The 18,658-nt window shown below is 37.1% G+C and overlaps 2 protein-coding genes across 8 annotated transcripts in view; one reads left to right on the plus strand and one right to left on the minus strand.

The window, feature by feature from the left end:
• clcn2a (chloride channel, voltage-sensitive 2a) overlaps positions 1–18,658 on the minus strand; it is a 45,745-nt gene that overhangs the window by 16,325 nt on the left and 10,762 nt on the right. For all 7 annotated transcript variants that reach the window (XM_044045538.1, XM_044045528.1, XM_044045497.1 and 4 more), the window contains exon 2: positions 3,178–3,346. In XM_044045538.1, the coding sequence (XP_043901473.1) occupies positions 3,178–3,346 (169 nt within the window). The remainder of the gene's footprint in view (positions 1–3,177; positions 3,347–18,658) is intronic.
• Positions 4,576–7,590, plus strand: LOC122781655 (zona pellucida sperm-binding protein 4-like). The gene is made up of 8 exons (XM_044045552.1): positions 4,576–4,904; positions 4,986–5,173; positions 6,192–6,289; positions 6,369–6,526; positions 6,608–6,800; positions 6,878–7,025; positions 7,097–7,172; positions 7,405–7,590. Exons 1-8 carry the CDS (start codon positions 4,619–4,621, stop codon positions 7,494–7,496), a joined length of 1,239 nt encoding a protein of 412 aa, XP_043901487.1. The 5' UTR covers positions 4,576–4,618; the 3' UTR covers positions 7,497–7,590.

Genomic DNA, 18,658 nt, shown 5'->3' on the forward strand with positions numbered 1-18,658 from the left:
TGCCAAAGCCTGGATTTCATTTCAACAACCAGAGCAGTCATGGATGTGTCCGTCCCCAGAGACACGAAAAATGTGCCACCAACACGTTCCAACAGATCCATATTTCTGAAAAACTCTTAAGTCAAGATCAAGACACGGCCCACTTGTCCTGCTTGGAAAACAGTGGTGACTGTCATGAGAGAGAGAGAGATGAAGACATGGATTGGACATGTATTGTTCTCAAAAACACAGAGTTCAAGAGTGCATCAAATCACCTTTGTCTTGAAAGACAAGTAATTGCATGTTTGAAGAAGGTGAAACCATCAACTAGCAATTGTGCCTGAACATTTTAACATTTTCTCAGCAAATGGATTATTGATTAATCATCAGAGCAGGGCTGGGCGACAAGGCCACAAACACTATCACGGTAAAGAAGTTTCAAATCAGTTGATATTGATAAAAATTGCAATACCATTTTAGATGATCTGGGACAAATCATTTAATAGGAAAGTGTGTTTGCACATTTGTGACTAATACTTTTGTCAAGTATGTTTATAATTACAGGAAAAAAAACTGAAAAACCTCTCCCACACGATGGCTTTTGCTCCTGTGCAGACATCGTGAACAATGTCATAATTAAATATCATTTTCTGCAGGATTCAGGTCACAGGAGAAGGGGAGGATTCTCCTGAGGGAAGCGGGTAGAGACACGTGTGCGTGACGGGGCAGGCATGCCCGGCAGTGGGGCCACGTGCTGGCAGGCAAGCTGCCGTCAGAAAACAAGCGCAGACAAACACACTCAGACTCAACTTTTCACACAGTGGACGCCGATTGTTTTAGAATGAAAATATCTGTGTTATTTTTTTTATCTTCACTCTCTTACACACACTAGGACAATTTGGGGAAATCAGGATGGCAGACAGTACAAGATGGTGCCTCTCATGTGGCAGCCTGTTGCAGCAGCTCTCGCTACTTTCTAGTTTTTTGTTAATATCTTTTTATATTGTACTTTCTCGGAAATGCATGTATTATTTATTATCTTTATCTTTACTGTCTTTGCTGCTTTGACAATGTACATTTCCCCCACTGCGAGGAGGGATCTTATCTTATCGCTTAGATTTTGCAGCTTGATTTGTAATATCAGCCCTCAGTTCATTATTATTTACAGTGTTAGATATTTAAAAGAGAATGGAGATGAGATAGCATGACAAATACAAGGATATTAACTTCAAGATATGAAATGATTCCAACATGCAATTGTTTTTTTGTTTTTTTGTTTTTTTATTGATCTGATCTGAGTAGTGTAATTCAAAACGAGCACAAACAAAGCAGAGTACAAGTTTTAACATCTGTGTCACGACCAGCAGCAGAGCCTTCAGCTGCATGTGTAGGCTGTCTGGTTCGAAAGCTGCCGCTTCAATTACTGATGTGAGCCGAGGCTCACACTCATAGTCCATCACCCACAGACGTGCTCTTCCCACACACCGATGCACTGAGAGCAAACACACAGAAATCTCCCACTACCCCCTTTTATGTTTCCAATAAAACTACAGATTCTCTTCTTACGCATTACCTAACAAGAGAAAAAAAGAACCAGAGCCTGCTCAGCCCTGAGCGTCTATTTAAAGACGCCACTATAAATACAAACACCTCTTGATCTATGAGCACACACAGCATGCAGACAGTGGTTGCACACATTACAGGGGCAGGCTGCTGATCTGAGTGTGATTGTTTTAAATGGCTGCCATTACGGGCGGCGAGTGGGCCTGACTTGATGTAGTGTAGCTTTCAGTGACAGTGCAATCGAGCTTTAATCAAATCAGTAGTTGCAAGGGCAGAGAGGCAGAGACAGACGCAAAGACTTGTTTTTTTCTCTCTAGAATGATCTAATGTGTCATTTTGTCCACTATTGATTTTTTCTACATATATTTAAATGGTCAAATCAAGGGTTTTTTCTTTTAAAACTCTGCCCATATTTTTGGAGATGTAAAGATGGATTTGTTGGGTCACACTGTGAGCTTTTTCTCTTTTTTTTAATGAAGGCCAAATCATTTATCATTATTGCTTGCAATGGATGTTTTGACTAATGTGTAATGGCATTAATCTGACAGTATATGACACACATCCCAGTTGTATGCATAAACAACATATATATGTTTTTTTGTCTACTTCATGGAGTGGAAGAAGGAGGAGAGAGTCAAAAGACTGCTGCCATCTAGTGGCCGGAGGCCTGAATACAAAAAACCAAAACAATCAGAAAATGAAGAATATTTCATAGTGAGATATTACTATAAACACCATTGTACGAAACAATTACAGCTGCATTTCTTTGATGTTTAAGAAAAATATAGCATGTTACAAAGAACATACAGTATTTTGCAGCAGATTAAACAGCCTAAACTGCTGCAGTCCCACACATGGAGACAACATTTCCTTGTTCTCCTCTGATCCTCTGGTTTTATTATATCAATTTCTAAGTTTTGTCCAACAAAGCAGTACAGCACAGGTGAGTGGAATGTCATTTGTGGAGCTCACAACACAGAAACAGGACTACTGAGTCTAAATGCTGTAACCTGCATACATCACACACACTTTTGGTTCCCATGAGGACCACACACACACACACACACACACACACACACACACACACACACACACACACAACTTCAGTGCCAATGCCTCATCTGTAGTTGTCATCTATGTCCGCAAGAAGACTAGACATAAAATAATCTGACAGCTCAGATCATTGCTCTGCTCAAAAAACAGTATACTGAGATCAAGGCAAACGTCTCTCTCTCTCTCTCTCTCTCTCTCTCTCTCTCTCTCTCTCTCTACACACACACACACACAGACACACAAAGCCAGCAGAGGGGACTGTCTTTGTCTGACATTGAGTCGAGCCTGTTGGCTGGAGGTCGATTCTCATATCAGTCCCATTTTAATCGTATTTGTCTCCTGCTCCTGTGCGTCGGGTGCTGCTCTGTTGTGCTTTAAAAAGTCAGCGTTTTCACACAACTTTTAACACTGCACTGCAAACAGCTGCGTAGCAACACAACAAGCACACACACAGACACACACATCATATTTGTTTATTTGTTTAATAGAGTTCGGTCTGACCTTCAGGACATGTCTGTGCCCTGTACTACACTAAAGCACTAAGGCAGCAGCTTCGAGACTTTATGAATGATCGTCACTTACACCGACACTTTACACAGGGGTCTTTCTCATACTCCAGCAGATCTGCAGCACGACTACGGACGCTGGTGTTCCTCCGCAGTCCTCCACCGTCCCGTAGTCCTCCATCCCGCAGTCGCGCTGCTTCCTCCTTGGCATACACACCCAGCTCCTGGGTGTACCGGCCATACATCTGTGTATATCCAAAAAAAAAAGAAAAAGAAGAGAACTTCGTTACAGGTGCTGTGAGTAGGAGGCAGCACGACATGTTTTTCACTTTACATAGTGTTGCGTCAAGGTAAAAACACTCAGCTTCAGTAAATACACAGAGGTTCACACTCAAGGGCATCTGCACACTGTCGCTTGCAAGTGATTCAAATGGGATTTGAAAATGTCCAGATATTGGTCACAATGTTAGTGTGAACATGTTTGTGGCATAGGATGCTCTGTGTCATTGTTGTTAAAGGTCAACCTATTTGGGTTTTCAGTAACGGCTGATGCTGATCTTTAGAAATCGGTGGTGCAGCTGGTGTACAATAAGATGCAGTGTGAAGGAATGGTGGCCTTCTGTTAACGTTCAAACTCAAAAGGTGCTTAGTTTGTCTATTAAACAGTAAATGGTGGTGCAACACAGAGAAGACCAGTTATTGATGTCAATATAAAGGGCTCATTGTGTGGTCATGAAAACAGCAATACATACATTCAGGTGATTGTGAAAATTTGTGAAAAGCATAATTCATATATGTTCCATTTCTGTCAAACAGAACTATCCATCCATCCATTATCTACTGCTTTATCCTAATTTCACCTTAATCTGACACACTAAACCTTTAAATAATAATTATTAAAATGAATGGCAAGTGTTCAAACTGAGATGCAACTGTACGTAGAAACCTGATTTTATTTTGACTTCTAATCTGGATAAAATCTGGATATACAGTCCTTTAAACTTAAGTCTACTAAAGAACTTGAACCTAAAGTGCATCCATCCATCTTCTATCACTTTATCCTCCACATGAGGGTCGCAGGGGGAGCTGTGCCAATCTCAGCTGATATAGGCAGGACAAACCCTGGACAGCTCGCTAGTCCATCACAGGGCCACAAGAAAAACATTCACAATTGTCAATTTAGAGTTTCTGCTCTACAGGAGAAAGAACATTGAAACTCCATGCTTTTGTTCCAACCGGGACGCGAACCCAGGTGGCTTCACTGCAAAGTCTAGAGTGCTGACCACTATACCAACCGTGTGGCCCCGAAGTAAAAGTCAAGTCAGATAATGCACTCAGCTTCACAGACAGACGGGCAGACTTTCAGTCTCACCTGTCAGCTCCCAGGTGATTAACTCTGCAGGGCTGCTATGCAATTGACTCCTAACGATGAGAGGCAGCAAACATGCGCAGAATCAGTCAGGTATAAATGCCGTGTCTGCACCGCAGCGTTCATTGTTTCAGTTCTGGTCAACGCCATGATGGAGCTAATCAGGAGTCTGTTTGTGGTGGTTCTAGTTGTTTTGGTTTGTGAGGTTAAGGCCCAGAATTCTTGGGCTCCACTTCTGCAAAAACAGCCGCCTCCTCTTGCTCCTTTGCTGCCTCAGCAACAGCAGAAAGTTTTTCAACCTCTCGCTCCCTTTGATAAATGCCAGGTGGACGAGCATGACAAGATTCAGTGTGGGACTCCTGATATTGCGGCTGAGCAGTGTGAAAACATAAACTGCTGTTTTAATGGGGACCTGTGCTACTATGGGAAAGCAGGTATTTGTGTTCTCCAGTGCTGCAGTTCTCTAACAAACTTAACAAAAAATGACTGAATGTGTGCATTTGCTCCCCATCCAGTGACTGTGCAGTGCACTAGGGACGGACAGTTTGTGGTGGTTGTTGCTCGAGATGCCACAATGCCGCGCATAGATGTGGATTCAATCAGTCTGCTGGAAAGTAATGATCCCTCCTGTGACCCAAGTGGTGTCAACTCTGCGTTTGCCATCTACCAGTTCCCAATGACTGCATGTGGTACTACACTCAAGGTGAGTGGTGAAGTCTAATATGACACTCTGGCATGAGATTTCACAGTTGCAAGGGGCCGTTTTCTTGTCTATAAATATCTTTAAAGTCCATATTTCTGTGTGAGGTGGTGTGTTTTTTTGTTTTTTTTTCTCTTTCATATCTCTCCTCAGAATTGTTATTTGCCCTAACTTGAACAGAAATGGCTGAAAGTAACATGTGTAATTTGCAAAACCAGAGTCAAATTTCAGTTCAATTTGAAGCATGCAATGTTAAGGCTCACACTTTAGCCCAGCAATTTGTGTTCTTATAGCACTTACTCAGTGCGCAGGTAGTGTGCAAAGCTTAAAATATTTTAGTCTTGGCCTGAAGTAACATTTTGATCTATGTTGATATACCGCCCATTCAGTTTAGATGTTAAGACTGACTTGCATGCAGTGTGCATAGTTTGTTTCTTTTGAAATATGACAGGTTTGTCATTAAATAAAAAAAATCTGCTCACTTGGTCAAAGGAGGAAAAGAGCATTTGTGGTTAGCATTATACTAAATTAGTACAAATTGCCATGAATTGCAGTCCTGATTGTGACAAGTCAACCTAATTTCTACAGCAATTTACTGCTTAAACTTTTAGTGGTTGTCTTTGTTTCAGTCATAACACAACCTGCCTGTTTGCAGCTGTCTCACTTTACTAGCACAGTGAAGTCATTTCCCCTGTCAGAATGTTAAACTGTCTGTGTGCAGTGCAGCAATGTAATGGAGTAAGATGAGATCTAAACCCCGCTATAGTGAGACCTCATGTGCTGCTGACAGGCTTAATAAACTGCCTTCAGTAGCTTGACAGTGCTTTTAAACGTAACAGACGTTTGTTCATACTTGTGCACTAGCTATCTCATTTTACATATCCAGAAATAATTTAATAAAAACCTTGAGTCCTTAACAAAACTGACATAATACAAAACTCTAGAAAGTGGATATGGGGGATATTTGACTTTAAGCTACTGACGAATGCATCACATTGTTTGAATGTCTTCCTAACTGCAGGAAGAAAAGGGTTATGTGGTGTATGAGAACCACATGTCTTCCTCATATGAGGTGGGAGTTGGACCCAGAGGATCAATCACTAGGGACAGTCACTTTGAGTGAGTCCATTTAAAAAATGAACCATTTCTGGTCGTTGAGATTTGTTCCAACATCAGGTCCCCTGCTCTCTCTCGACAGGTTATTGTTCCAGTGTAAATACTCTGACATGGCTGTGGAGGCTCTTGTCATGGAGGTAAACGACCTTCCTCCTCCTGTACCGGTTGCTGCTGCAGGACCACTCAGAGTGGAGCTCAGACTGGGTAACGGACAGTGTTACTCAAAGGGATGTGTGGAGGGTGAGTGGCACATAAGCTTCACTGATGCCAAACATATTTTCTTCTTGTGCATCTACTAAACTGGACCCTTCTGATTTCCAGAGGAGGAGGCATACAGGTCCTTCTACACTCCAGAAGACTATCCAGTTACTAAAGTGCTCAGAGAGCCTGTGTATGTTGAGGTGCACATCCTGGAGCGGTCTGATCCCAATATAGTCCTGAACCTGGCGCACTGCTGGGCCACTGCCACCCCAAATCCTGACAGCCTGCCCCAATGGGACCTTCTGGTTGATGGGTATGTAAAACCTAAAATATGGCTTTTAGTGACTGCAAAGTAACTTTTAGCCACTTGACCTCAGTTCTTGTCTACAGGTGTCCTGACCGTGATGACCGTTACATAACCACAGTGGTCCCTGTGGATGGCTCTTCTGGGCTTTATTACTCATCACACTACAAACGTTTCAGCTTCAAGATGTTCACATTTGTGGATCAAAACACCTTTACTCCTCAGAGGGACACGGTGCAGTTTGACTCGATGTTGCACTCAAAATTGAGAAATAAGTTCTTGTAACTGTTTTTTTTTTTTTTCAGGTCTTCATCCACTGTGCTACAGCAGTGTGTTATCCCAGCAACACTGACTCCTGTCAACAACCATGCAAGCGGCAACGTGAGTAGCTTATTGCATCAACTGAATCTAGTCAAATATCAGTTAAGTTTTTAGTTTGTTTGGAGGGAGGAAGACTATGGTGTATTCCATCAGATGGATGATACTGAGAGGCTAGTTGGATGCTTGAGTATAGAGGAGAGGAAAAGTTAAATCATCTTGGAGGAACTGGGAACAATTTTCACTGAAACACCATTCTAATCTTAAGATGTGCCATTCTTTCTTTTTCTTGCAGGAAAACGAGCTGCAGTGGCAGCTGCAGTGAAGAGCACTTACCTAAACCCCAAGTCTGTAGTCTCAAGTGGCAAGCTGATCATGACTGAGTGAGCAGAGGACTAACTCTGCTCTCAACACCAATCGGACCATCCATTTGCACCCAGAAATGTCTGACTTTTAAATAAAGCTTGTTAAAAGCTCGTGACAAACTGCTCCCATCGTCGCTACATTTTTGCTCCAGACTTTATTTGGGGGTAATGGTGGCAACTGACACTTGTACACGTAACTAGCTTGTCAGCTGTGCTGTGGTTTAACACATTTCTGTTCTTGGAGAAATTGTTCTCAGCAGTGGTAAGCTGTGTATGTATAGGACTAAATAAAACTTGTAGCATCAAATTATCCAGAGATTATGGCAAGGGTCAAATGCACTGTGGTAGAACTGTTGGCTCTGCATCACAGGTGGGTTCATGCACTTTAAAATGGGAACTTGACTGACGCAATTGTACAAACGTGCCAAGGCTGCCAAAATCCCTTGGTGTCACAGATGCTGTATAAATATCTTTATGAATCCTAGGAAGTAGCACTTGACCACATAAATTGAACCACCCATCAATGTCTGTTGATTCCTAACTCTACAGTAGTTGTTTAAAGACTACAAAGGTCTATGCTCGGTGCCATTAGTCAACTATTGCTGGTTAAATTTGTTTTACCAGAATTAACGTTCTAGTGGTTTTTAACCTACATCGCCAAAACACTACAGTTTCCTTTAAGGTAAATAAACATTAGGTCCTTCAATGACCAGATGCAAGCTCCCTCTTGTGTCAAAATCTGAAAGCATGATACCTTGATTGAATCTTATCACAAATTTCCACATCAACTTAATCCCAATAATTTTTATTGCTATCCATTAACCAATCTTTAATCCCATCCCTAAATGCATCTGCATGATTCCAACCTCTTGCTCTGTGAAACAGTTTTCTTTTGAGCACATTGAAAACATGATTCCTTGAAACATGGTGCTTGTCTCCTTCCCGTTTTCCTTTTTTGATAACACTCCCTCTGTTTCACTGTGTGCTACAACTCAAAATCTCTCCTCCCTTGCTTTATGCATCACTTTCCTTTTTTCTGCACCCACCCACCTCCTTGTCTTCATTGAGATGGGCATCACGACTCCTCCAGACTCTCTCTTTCTGCTCATATGAGCAGGCTGAGCAGCTGAATGGGTTTGGTTCTGACTTAAGAGTAAAAAAAGGACATCACTGCTGTCTGGTTTCTCATCTCTCTCCACTTAAGCCTGCTGTGAAGCAGACACGCCTCTAATCATTCAGGTGGCAGCACTGCCACATTTGAGCCACACAGCAAAATCTCCGAGGGATTAGCTAGTAGATATAAGGTGACATTATCGGGAGTGGCTGTGTGGATGTACATAAACATGTCGGGAGTGGAATGTACACAGGATTTACCACTGGTTAAACACCTGTCACAACAACCTGATTATGTAGAGCAGACACTGTGGGATGCTAAAATGTCCGGGCTAGTAAAAGAAATTAATCGAAATGGAAACCAAAATTCCTTTCTTTTGCCATGTTTTCTTCAATAGAGAGATTTGAAAATTTGATCAAGCCAAATCCTGATCATTTATCTAAGAAGCTTTTCTCAATTGTTTTTTTTTAATTTTTAGAAATAATTAATAATCCCAGTCCTTTAACTCTACTACCAACTTGTGTTGTGTTTGACTTGCGTGACACAAAGACAACTCAAACTTACTAACAATAACTAATGTGCATTACTACCCATAATGACTTCCACGGACAGAAAAACAACATGCAGTCGATTACTGACTCATACACAGTTGTTTTGATTATATAATATATAAAAAAGCTTTCTAAGCTTTCAATGTCATCACCTTTGAATCGTACACCTTAATACATTCATATTAATATTGCCACAATTTGAATCAATAATTCTGACATGTCAATATATTCTTTCTGCTTCCTGTGCAATATTTTGCACACAGCTCATTGCTCAGTGGCAACTATTTATGAAATGTATGTCCTTTTTCATTGCAATAGCCATTCAGAATAGTTCAGTCAGCAGTTTTTTATTATTTTTTATTGTATTTTTAAAAAACTATACTCTACTACACTATAATATATTGGGTTTAGTTTCTGTGGCTTTCTTTCACATCTGGAGTCAAATGACAAAATATGACACGTTTTTTGTCCCTCCCTGGCCATAAATAATACATCATAAAAGTGAAGCTGTGGGCTGTACAAATTTTTCTGAATGAAATGACCCATATCGGTCGTAAAATTACTGACGGCTTTCCTGTTTTTTGACAGGTTTACATTTCATCATCACCATATCTCACAACTCAAATGATATGCATACATACAGTCTTCTACAATAAGCACCAGACAAACTCCCACTAGAATTATAAAATGGGCCTGTTAGTGTTTCTTTATTGGGCTTGTGTGAAGGCAATCACACGCCATCTGGAGCATGGTCCCCCGTGAGAGCAGCAGGTGGGACACTGTGGGTTAAATGAGCTTTTATCTGTAACCAGTTTACTGCCCACATGACCAACTCCTGTATCTACATTTGTCAGTTTGCCTCCCACATCACAATCCTTAAAACCAGTTCAAGCCCCTGTCTCCCACTGGCTGGTTTTTTAATCGTGCTCACAGAGAACAGTGTTCCAAATTCCAGTTCAGCCCAAAATAGTTCTTTAGCCATAAAGACAGTAGTAATCTGTACCATAAACTACAAGGTAATCAACTTTATTAAACGGATCGGCCTAAAACAACCATCTTCTTTGAGTTATTTTCAATAAAACTGTCAAATGAGTTTAATTAAAATGTTATATTTTACATCAATACTGTTATATGAAGGACCAAGGACCTGTCTGCGGCCATACGGTCTAGATCCATTCTCTGGTCGTGCAGAGGACCAAGATGTTCGCCAGAGGTGGATCAAAAATATCAACAGAGGGGACTTTGTTCCTAACAGCAACAGCACGATAACCTTTGGTTAACACTCGTCAATCTCACAGTGAATAGCGTGCGGCTGCCAAGGTTAGCGCAGTGAAAGTAATGTCAGCTTAGCTAGCTCACATTAGATACCTCTATCAAGGCTGCCGTGGTTGCACAGAGTAAAATAACTCAATGTGGTGTTATTGTGAAGTATGTTGTCCAAAATTTGATCAAAATGTGATAGTTTAGTACGTCATCCAAAATGTGACCAAAATGTCATAGTTTAGTATGTCGTCTATCTATGACAATTCAGTGACTTTTTGGTCGACTATGACAATTTTGTAAAATTTTAGACGACATACTAAACTATGACATTTTTGTCAAAATTTGGATGACTTACTAAACTATGACATTATTGTAAAATTTTGGACGACGTACTAAACTATGACATTTTGGTAAGATTTTGGGTGACATACAATATTATGATATTTTTGTCAAATTTTAGATGACATACTATACTATGACATTTTGAGTGATTTTGGACGACATACTATACTATGTTGGCTGTGTCGTTGGTGTAGTGGTTAGTGCTCTTGCCTTTGAAACAAGAAATTCCAAATTCAAGCCCTGGTTGGAACAAGAGCCTGTTTACATTTTCTCCCCGTGTGTGCTTGGATTTTCTCTGGCTTCCTCCCACAGTCCAAAAATATGCAATATGGGATTTTTTTTTTTTTTTAACATTTTGGACGACATACTGTACTATGACTTTTTTGAGTGATTTTGGATGACATACTATACTATGACATTTTTTGTCAAATTTTACATGAAATACTATACTATGACTTTTTTGTGTGATTTTGGACAACATACAATACGATTAATTTTTTGTCAAATTTTGGACGACATACTATACTATGACTTCTTTTGACTGATTTTGGACGACATATTATACTATAACTTTTTTGACTAATTTTGGATGACATAATATATTATGACTTTTTTTAGTGATTTTAGACGACATACTATACCATGACTTTTTTGAGTGATTTTGGATGACATACTATACTATGACATTTTTTTTGTCAAATTTTTGGGCGACATACTGCTTACTATATGTCTTTTTGTGAGTGATTTTGGATGACATACTATACTATGACTTTTTTGTCAAATTTTAGATGAAATACTATACTATGACTTTTTTGTCAAATTTTGGACAACATACTATGGTACTTGACTTTTTTTGAGTACACGGGCGACATACAATGCTATAACTTTTTGTCAAACGACAACATACTATGTTATGACTTTTTGAGTGATTTTGGGCTGACATACTATACTATGACTTTTTGTCAAATTTTGGGCGACATACTATGAGTATGACTTTTTGTCAAATTTTTGGACGACATACTGTACTATGACTTTTTGTCAAATTTTTGGACAGGCTATCTGACTTTGATAATTTTTGGATGACATATTATACTATGACTTTTTAATCCAAATTGAGCGACATACTATATACTATGACTATTTTGAGTGATTTTGGGCCGACATACAATACTATGACTTTTTGTCAAATTTTGGATGATATACTATACTATGACTTTTTGTCCAAATTTTTTGATGACATACTATAATATGACTTTTTGTCAAATTTTCACGACATACAATACTTGTGCGTGAAGCTTTTTGACAGCATACTATGGTATGACTTTTTGAGTGATTTTTTAGACTGACATACTATATACTATGACTTTTTGTCAAATTTTGGGCGACATACATAGTATGACTTTTGTAAATTTAAAGACTGACATACTGTACTATGACTTTTTTGTCAAATTTTGGACAACATACGACTTTTTTGAGTAATTTTGGATGACATATTATACTATGACTTTTGTCAAATTTAGACGACATACTATACTATGACTATTTTGAGTGATTTTGGACGACATACAATACTATGACTTTTTTGTCAAATTTTGGATGATATACTATACTATGACTTTTTTGTCAAATTTTTGATGACATACTATAATATGACTTTTTTGTCAAATTTTTTACGACATACAATACTATAACTTTTTTGTCAAACTTTTGACAACATACTATGGTATGACTTTTTTGAGTGATTTTGGACGACATACTATACTATGACTTTTTTGTCAAAATCTGGATGACATACTATAGTATGACTTTTGTCAAATTTTTGGGCTTCATACTGTTACTAACTTTTGTCAAATTTTGGACAACATCTGACTTTTGAGTAATTTTGGATGACATATTATACTATGACTTTTGTCAAATTTAAGCGCATACTATACTATGACTATTTTGAGTGATTTTTGGACGACATACAATACTATGACTTTTTGTCAAATTTTTGATGACATACTATACTATGACTTTTTGTCAAATTTTTGATGACATACTATACTATGACTTTTTTGTCAAATTTTTGATGACATACTATACTATGACTTTTTTGTCAAATTTTTTACGACATACAATACTATGACTTCTTTGTCAAATTTTGGACAACATACTATGGTATGACTTTTTTGAGTGATTTTGGACGACATACAATACTATAACTTTTTTGTCAAACTTTTGACAACATACTATGGTATGACTTTTTTGAGTGATTTTGGACGACATACTATACTATGACTTTTTGTCAAATTTTGGACGACATACTATAGTATGACTTTTTGTCAAATTTTGGACGACATACTGTACTATGACTTTTTTGTCAAATTTTGGACAACATACGACTTTTTTGAGTAATTTTGGATGACATATTATACTATGACTTTTGTCAAATTTAGACGACATACTATACTATGACTATTTTGAGTGATTTTGGACGACATACAATACTATGACTTTTTTGTCAAATTTTGGATGATATACTATACTATGACTTTTTTGTCAAATTTTTGATGACATACTATAATATGACTTTTTGAGTGATTTTGGACGACATACTATGGTATGACTTTTTTGTCAAATTTTTGATGACATACTATACTATGACTTTTTTGTCAAATTTTTGATGACATACTATGCTATGACTTTTTTGAATGATGTGTGTAGTGGTTAGTTCTCTTGCCTTTGAAACAAAAAGACCTGAGTTCGTGTCTCACTTACAACAAGATCCTGTTTGCATTTTCTCCCCGCTTGGGCTTTCTCTGGCTTTCTCCAACAGTCCAAAAACGTGCAATATGGGGATTTTTTTTTATATATATTTTTTTACATTTTGGACGACATACTGTACTATGACTTTTTTGAGTGATTTTGGACGATATACTATACTATGACTTTTTTGTCAAATTTTTGATGACATACTATACTATGACTTTTGTCCATTGACATATATACTATGAAAGCTTTTTGGACTTTTTTGGACCACATACTATAGTATGACTTTTTTGTCAAATTTTGGACGACATACTAACTTATATGACTTTTTGAGTAATTTTGGATGACATATTATACTATGACTTTTTTGTCAAATTTTAGACGACATACTATACTATGACTTTTTTGACTGATTTTGGACAACATACTACTATAACTTTTTTGACTCATTTTGGATGACATAATATACTATGACTTTTATTAGTGATTTTGGACGACATACTATACAATAACATTTTTTGTCAAATGTTGGACGACATACTGTACTATGACTTTTACAGTGGTCTTGGGCGTCCTTTATACTATGACTTTTGAGTGATTACTTGGGCCCGACATACAATACTATGACTTTTGAGTGATTTTGGATGACATACAATGCTATGACTTTTTGAGTGATTTTGGACGACATACTATACTATGACATTTTTTTTGTCAAATTTTGGACGACATACTGTACTATGACTTTTTTGAGTGATTTTGGATGATATACTATCCTATGACTTTTTTGTCAAATTTTGGGCGACATACTATAGTATGACTTTTTTGAGTGATTTTGGACGACATACAATACTATGACTTTTTTTTGACTGATTTTGGATGACATACTATACTATAACTTTTTTGACTCATTTTGGAAGACATAATATACTATGACTTTTTTGAGTGATTTTAGAAGACATACTATCCCATGACTTTCTTGAGTGATTTTGGAAGACATACTACACTAATCCGGCTGTGTAGTTGGTGTAGTGGTTAGTGCTCTTGCCTTTGAAACAAGAAGACCTGAGTTCGAGCCCCACGTACAACAAGATCCTATTTGCATTTACTCCCCACTTGGGCTTTCTCTGGCTTCCTCCCGTAGTCCAAAAACATGCAATACGGGGATTTTTTTTTTCACATTTTGGACAACACACTGTACTATGACTTTTTTGAGTGATTTTGGACGACATACAATACTATGACTTTTTTTTGACTGATTTTGGATGACATACTATACTATAACTTTTTTGACTCATTTTGGACGACATAATATACTATGACTTTTTTGAGTGATTTTAGAAGACATACTATCCCATGACTTTCTTGAGTGATTTTGGAAGACATACTACACTAATCCGGCTGCGTAGTTGGTGTAGTGGTTAGTGCTCTTGCCTTTGAAACAAGAAGACATGAGTTCGAGCCCCACGTACAACAAGATCCTATTTGCATTTACTCCCCACTTGGGCTTTCTCTGGCTTCCTCCCGCAGTCCAAAAACATGCAATACGGGGATTTTTTTTTTCACATTTTGGACAACACACTGTACTATGACTTTTTTGAGTGATTTAGGACGATATACTATGCTATGACTTTTTTGTCAAATTTTTGACGACATACTATACTATGACTTTTTTGTCAAATTTTTGACGACATACTATACTATGACTTTTTTGTCAAATTTTTGACGACATACTGTATATGACTTTTTGAGTGATCTTGGGCGTCATCACTATATGACTTTTTAGTGATTTTGGACTGACATACAATTATGACTTTTGAGTGATTTTCGATGACATACTATACTATGACTTTTTGTCAAATTTTGACGACATACTATACTATGACTTTTTGAGTGATTTTGGACGATATACTATACTATGACTTTTTTGACTCATTTTGGACGACACACTATACTATGACTTTTGATTTTGGACATACTATACTATGAAATTTTTGTCAAATTTTGGATACTTACTATGACTTTTTAGTGATTTTGGATGATATACTATACTATGGCTTTTTGTCAAATTTTGGACATATTATAGTATGACTTTTTTCAATTTTACATACTATACTATGACTTTTTGTCAAATTTTTGACAACATACTATACTATGACTTTTTTAAATTTTGGACTGACATACTATACTATGACTTTTTCAATCGATTTTGGACGACATACTTTACTATGACTATTTGTCAAATTTTGGGACATACTATACTATGACTTTTTGAGTGATTTTGGACATATACTGACTTTTGTCATTATCATTTTGGGTGACATACTATGCTATGACTTTTTTGATAGAATTCGGACGACATACTATACTATGACTTTTTTGACTGATTTTGGAAAACATACTATACTATGACTTTTTTGACTGATTTTGGACGACATACTATACTATGACTTTTTTGACAGATTTTGGACGACATACTATACTATGACTTTTTGTCAAAATTTTGACTCCACATACGCTAATGACTTTTTGTCAAATTTTGGACGACATACTATAGTATGACTTTTTTGAGTGATTTTGGATGACATACTTTACTATGACATTTTTGTCAAATTTTGGACGACATACTGTACTATGACTTTTTTGAGTGATTTTGGACGATATACTATGCTATGACTTTTCCGTCAAATTTTTGATGACATATTATGCTATGACTTTTTTGAATGATTTTGGACGACATACTATACCATGACTTTTTTGAGTGATTTTGGATGACATACTATACTATGACATTTTTAGTCAAATATTGGACGACATACTATATACTATGACTTTTTTGAGTGATTTTAGATGACATACTATACCATGACTTTCTTGAGTGATTTTGGAAGACATACTACACGATTCCGGCTGTGTAGTTGGTGTAGTGGTTAGTGCTCTTGCCTTTGAAACAAGAAGACCTGAGTTCGAGCCCCACGTACAACAAGATCCTATTTCCATTTACTCCCCGCTTAGGCTTTCTCTGGCTTCCTCCCACAGTCCAAAAACATGCAATACGGGATTTTTTTTTTTTTCACATTTTGGACGACATACTGTACTATGACTTTTTTGAGTGATTTAGGACTATACTATGCTATGACATTTTTGTCAAATTTTGGACAACATACTGTACTATGACTTTTTTGTCAAATTTTTGATGACATACTTTACTATGACTTTTTTTTGAATGATTTTGGACCACGTACTATACTATGACTTTTTTGTAAAATTTTGGAGGACATACTATCCTATGATTTTTTGAGTGATTTTGGACGACATACTATACTATGACTTTTTTGAGTGATTTTGGACCACATATTATGGTATGACTTTTTTGTCAAATTTTGGACGACATATTATACTATGGCCTTTTTGAGTAATTTTGGATGACATATTATACTATGACTTTTTTGTCAAATTTTAGACGACATACTATACTATGACTTTTTTTGACTGATTTTGGACAACATACTATACTATAACTTTTTTGACTCATTTTGGATGACATACTATACTATGACTTTTTTGAGTGATTTTAGAAGACATACTATACCATGACTTTCTTGAGTGATTTTGGAAGACATACTACACTACTCCGGCTGTGTAGTTGGTGTAGTGGTTAGTGCTCTTGCCTTTGAAACAAGAAGACCTGAGTTCGAGCCCCACGTACAACAAGATCCTATTTGTATTTACTCCCCGCTTGGGCTTTCTCTGGCTTCCTCCCTCAGTCCAAAAAAATGCAATAAGGTAAAACATTTTTTCTCATTTTGGATGACATAATATACTATGACTTTTTTAGTGATTTTGGACGACATACTATTTTAAGTGGGCTGCGTAGTTGGTGTAGTGGTTAGTACTCTTGCATTTGAAAAAAGAAAACCTCAGTTCGAACCCCGCTTAGAACAAGATCCTGTTTGGATTTTCTCCCCACTTGGGCTTTCTTTGGCTTCCTCCCACAGTCCAAAAACATGCAATATGGGGATTTTTTTTATTTTTTTTTTTACATTTTGGACGACATACTGTACTATGACTTTTTTGTCAAATTTTGGGCGACATACTATAGTATGACTTTTTAGAGTGATTTTGCATGACATACTTTACTATGACTTTTTTGAGTGATTTTGGACGACATACAATACTATGACTTTTTTGAGTGATTTTGGATGACATACAATACTATGACTTTTTTGAGTGATTTTGGATGACATACTATACTATGACATTTTTTGTCAAATTTTGGACGACATACTATATACTATGACTTTTTTGAGTGATTTTAGAAGACATACTATACCATGACTTTCTTGAGTGATTTTGGAAGACATACTAGACTAACCCGGCTGCGTAGTTGGTGTAGTGGTTAGTGCTCTTGCCTTTGAAACAAGAAGACCTGAGTTCGAGCCCCACGTACAACAAGATCCTATTTGCATTTACTCCCCGCTTGGGCTTTCTCTGGCTTCCTCCCGCAGTCCAAAAACATGCAATACAGGGATCTTTTTTTTTCACATTTTGGACGACACACTGTACTATGACTTTTTTGAGTGATTTAGGACGATATACTATGCTATGACTTTTTCGTCAAATTTTTGATGACATATTATGCTATGGCTTTTTCGAATGATTTTGGACGACATACTATAATATGACTTTTTTGAATGATTTTGGACGACATACTATACTATGACTTTTGTCAAATTTTGGACGACATACTATACTATGACTTTTTGAATGATTTTGGATGACATACTATACTATGACTTTTTCACAAATTTTGGACGACATACTATACTATGACTTTTTTGTCCCATTTTGGACGACATACTATACTATGACTTTTTTGTCTCATTTTTGACGACATACTATACTATGACTTTTTTGAGTGATTTTGGACGACATACTATACTATAAAAATTTTTGTCAAATTTTGGACGACATACTATACTATAACTTTGTTGAGTGATTTTGGACGATATACTCTACTATGACTTTTTTTGTCAAATTTTTTACGACATACTATACTATGACTTTTTTGTCAAATTTTTGACGACATACTATAGTATGACTTTTTGAGTGATTTTGGATGACATACTTTTCACACAGTGAGAAATATCGCTTGTTACCAAAATT

This window comes from Solea senegalensis, linkage group LG1, assembly GCF_019176455.1.
Source record: "Solea senegalensis isolate Sse05_10M linkage group LG1, IFAPA_SoseM_1, whole genome shotgun sequence".
Taxonomy (NCBI): domain Eukaryota; kingdom Metazoa; phylum Chordata; class Actinopteri; order Pleuronectiformes; family Soleidae; genus Solea; species Solea senegalensis.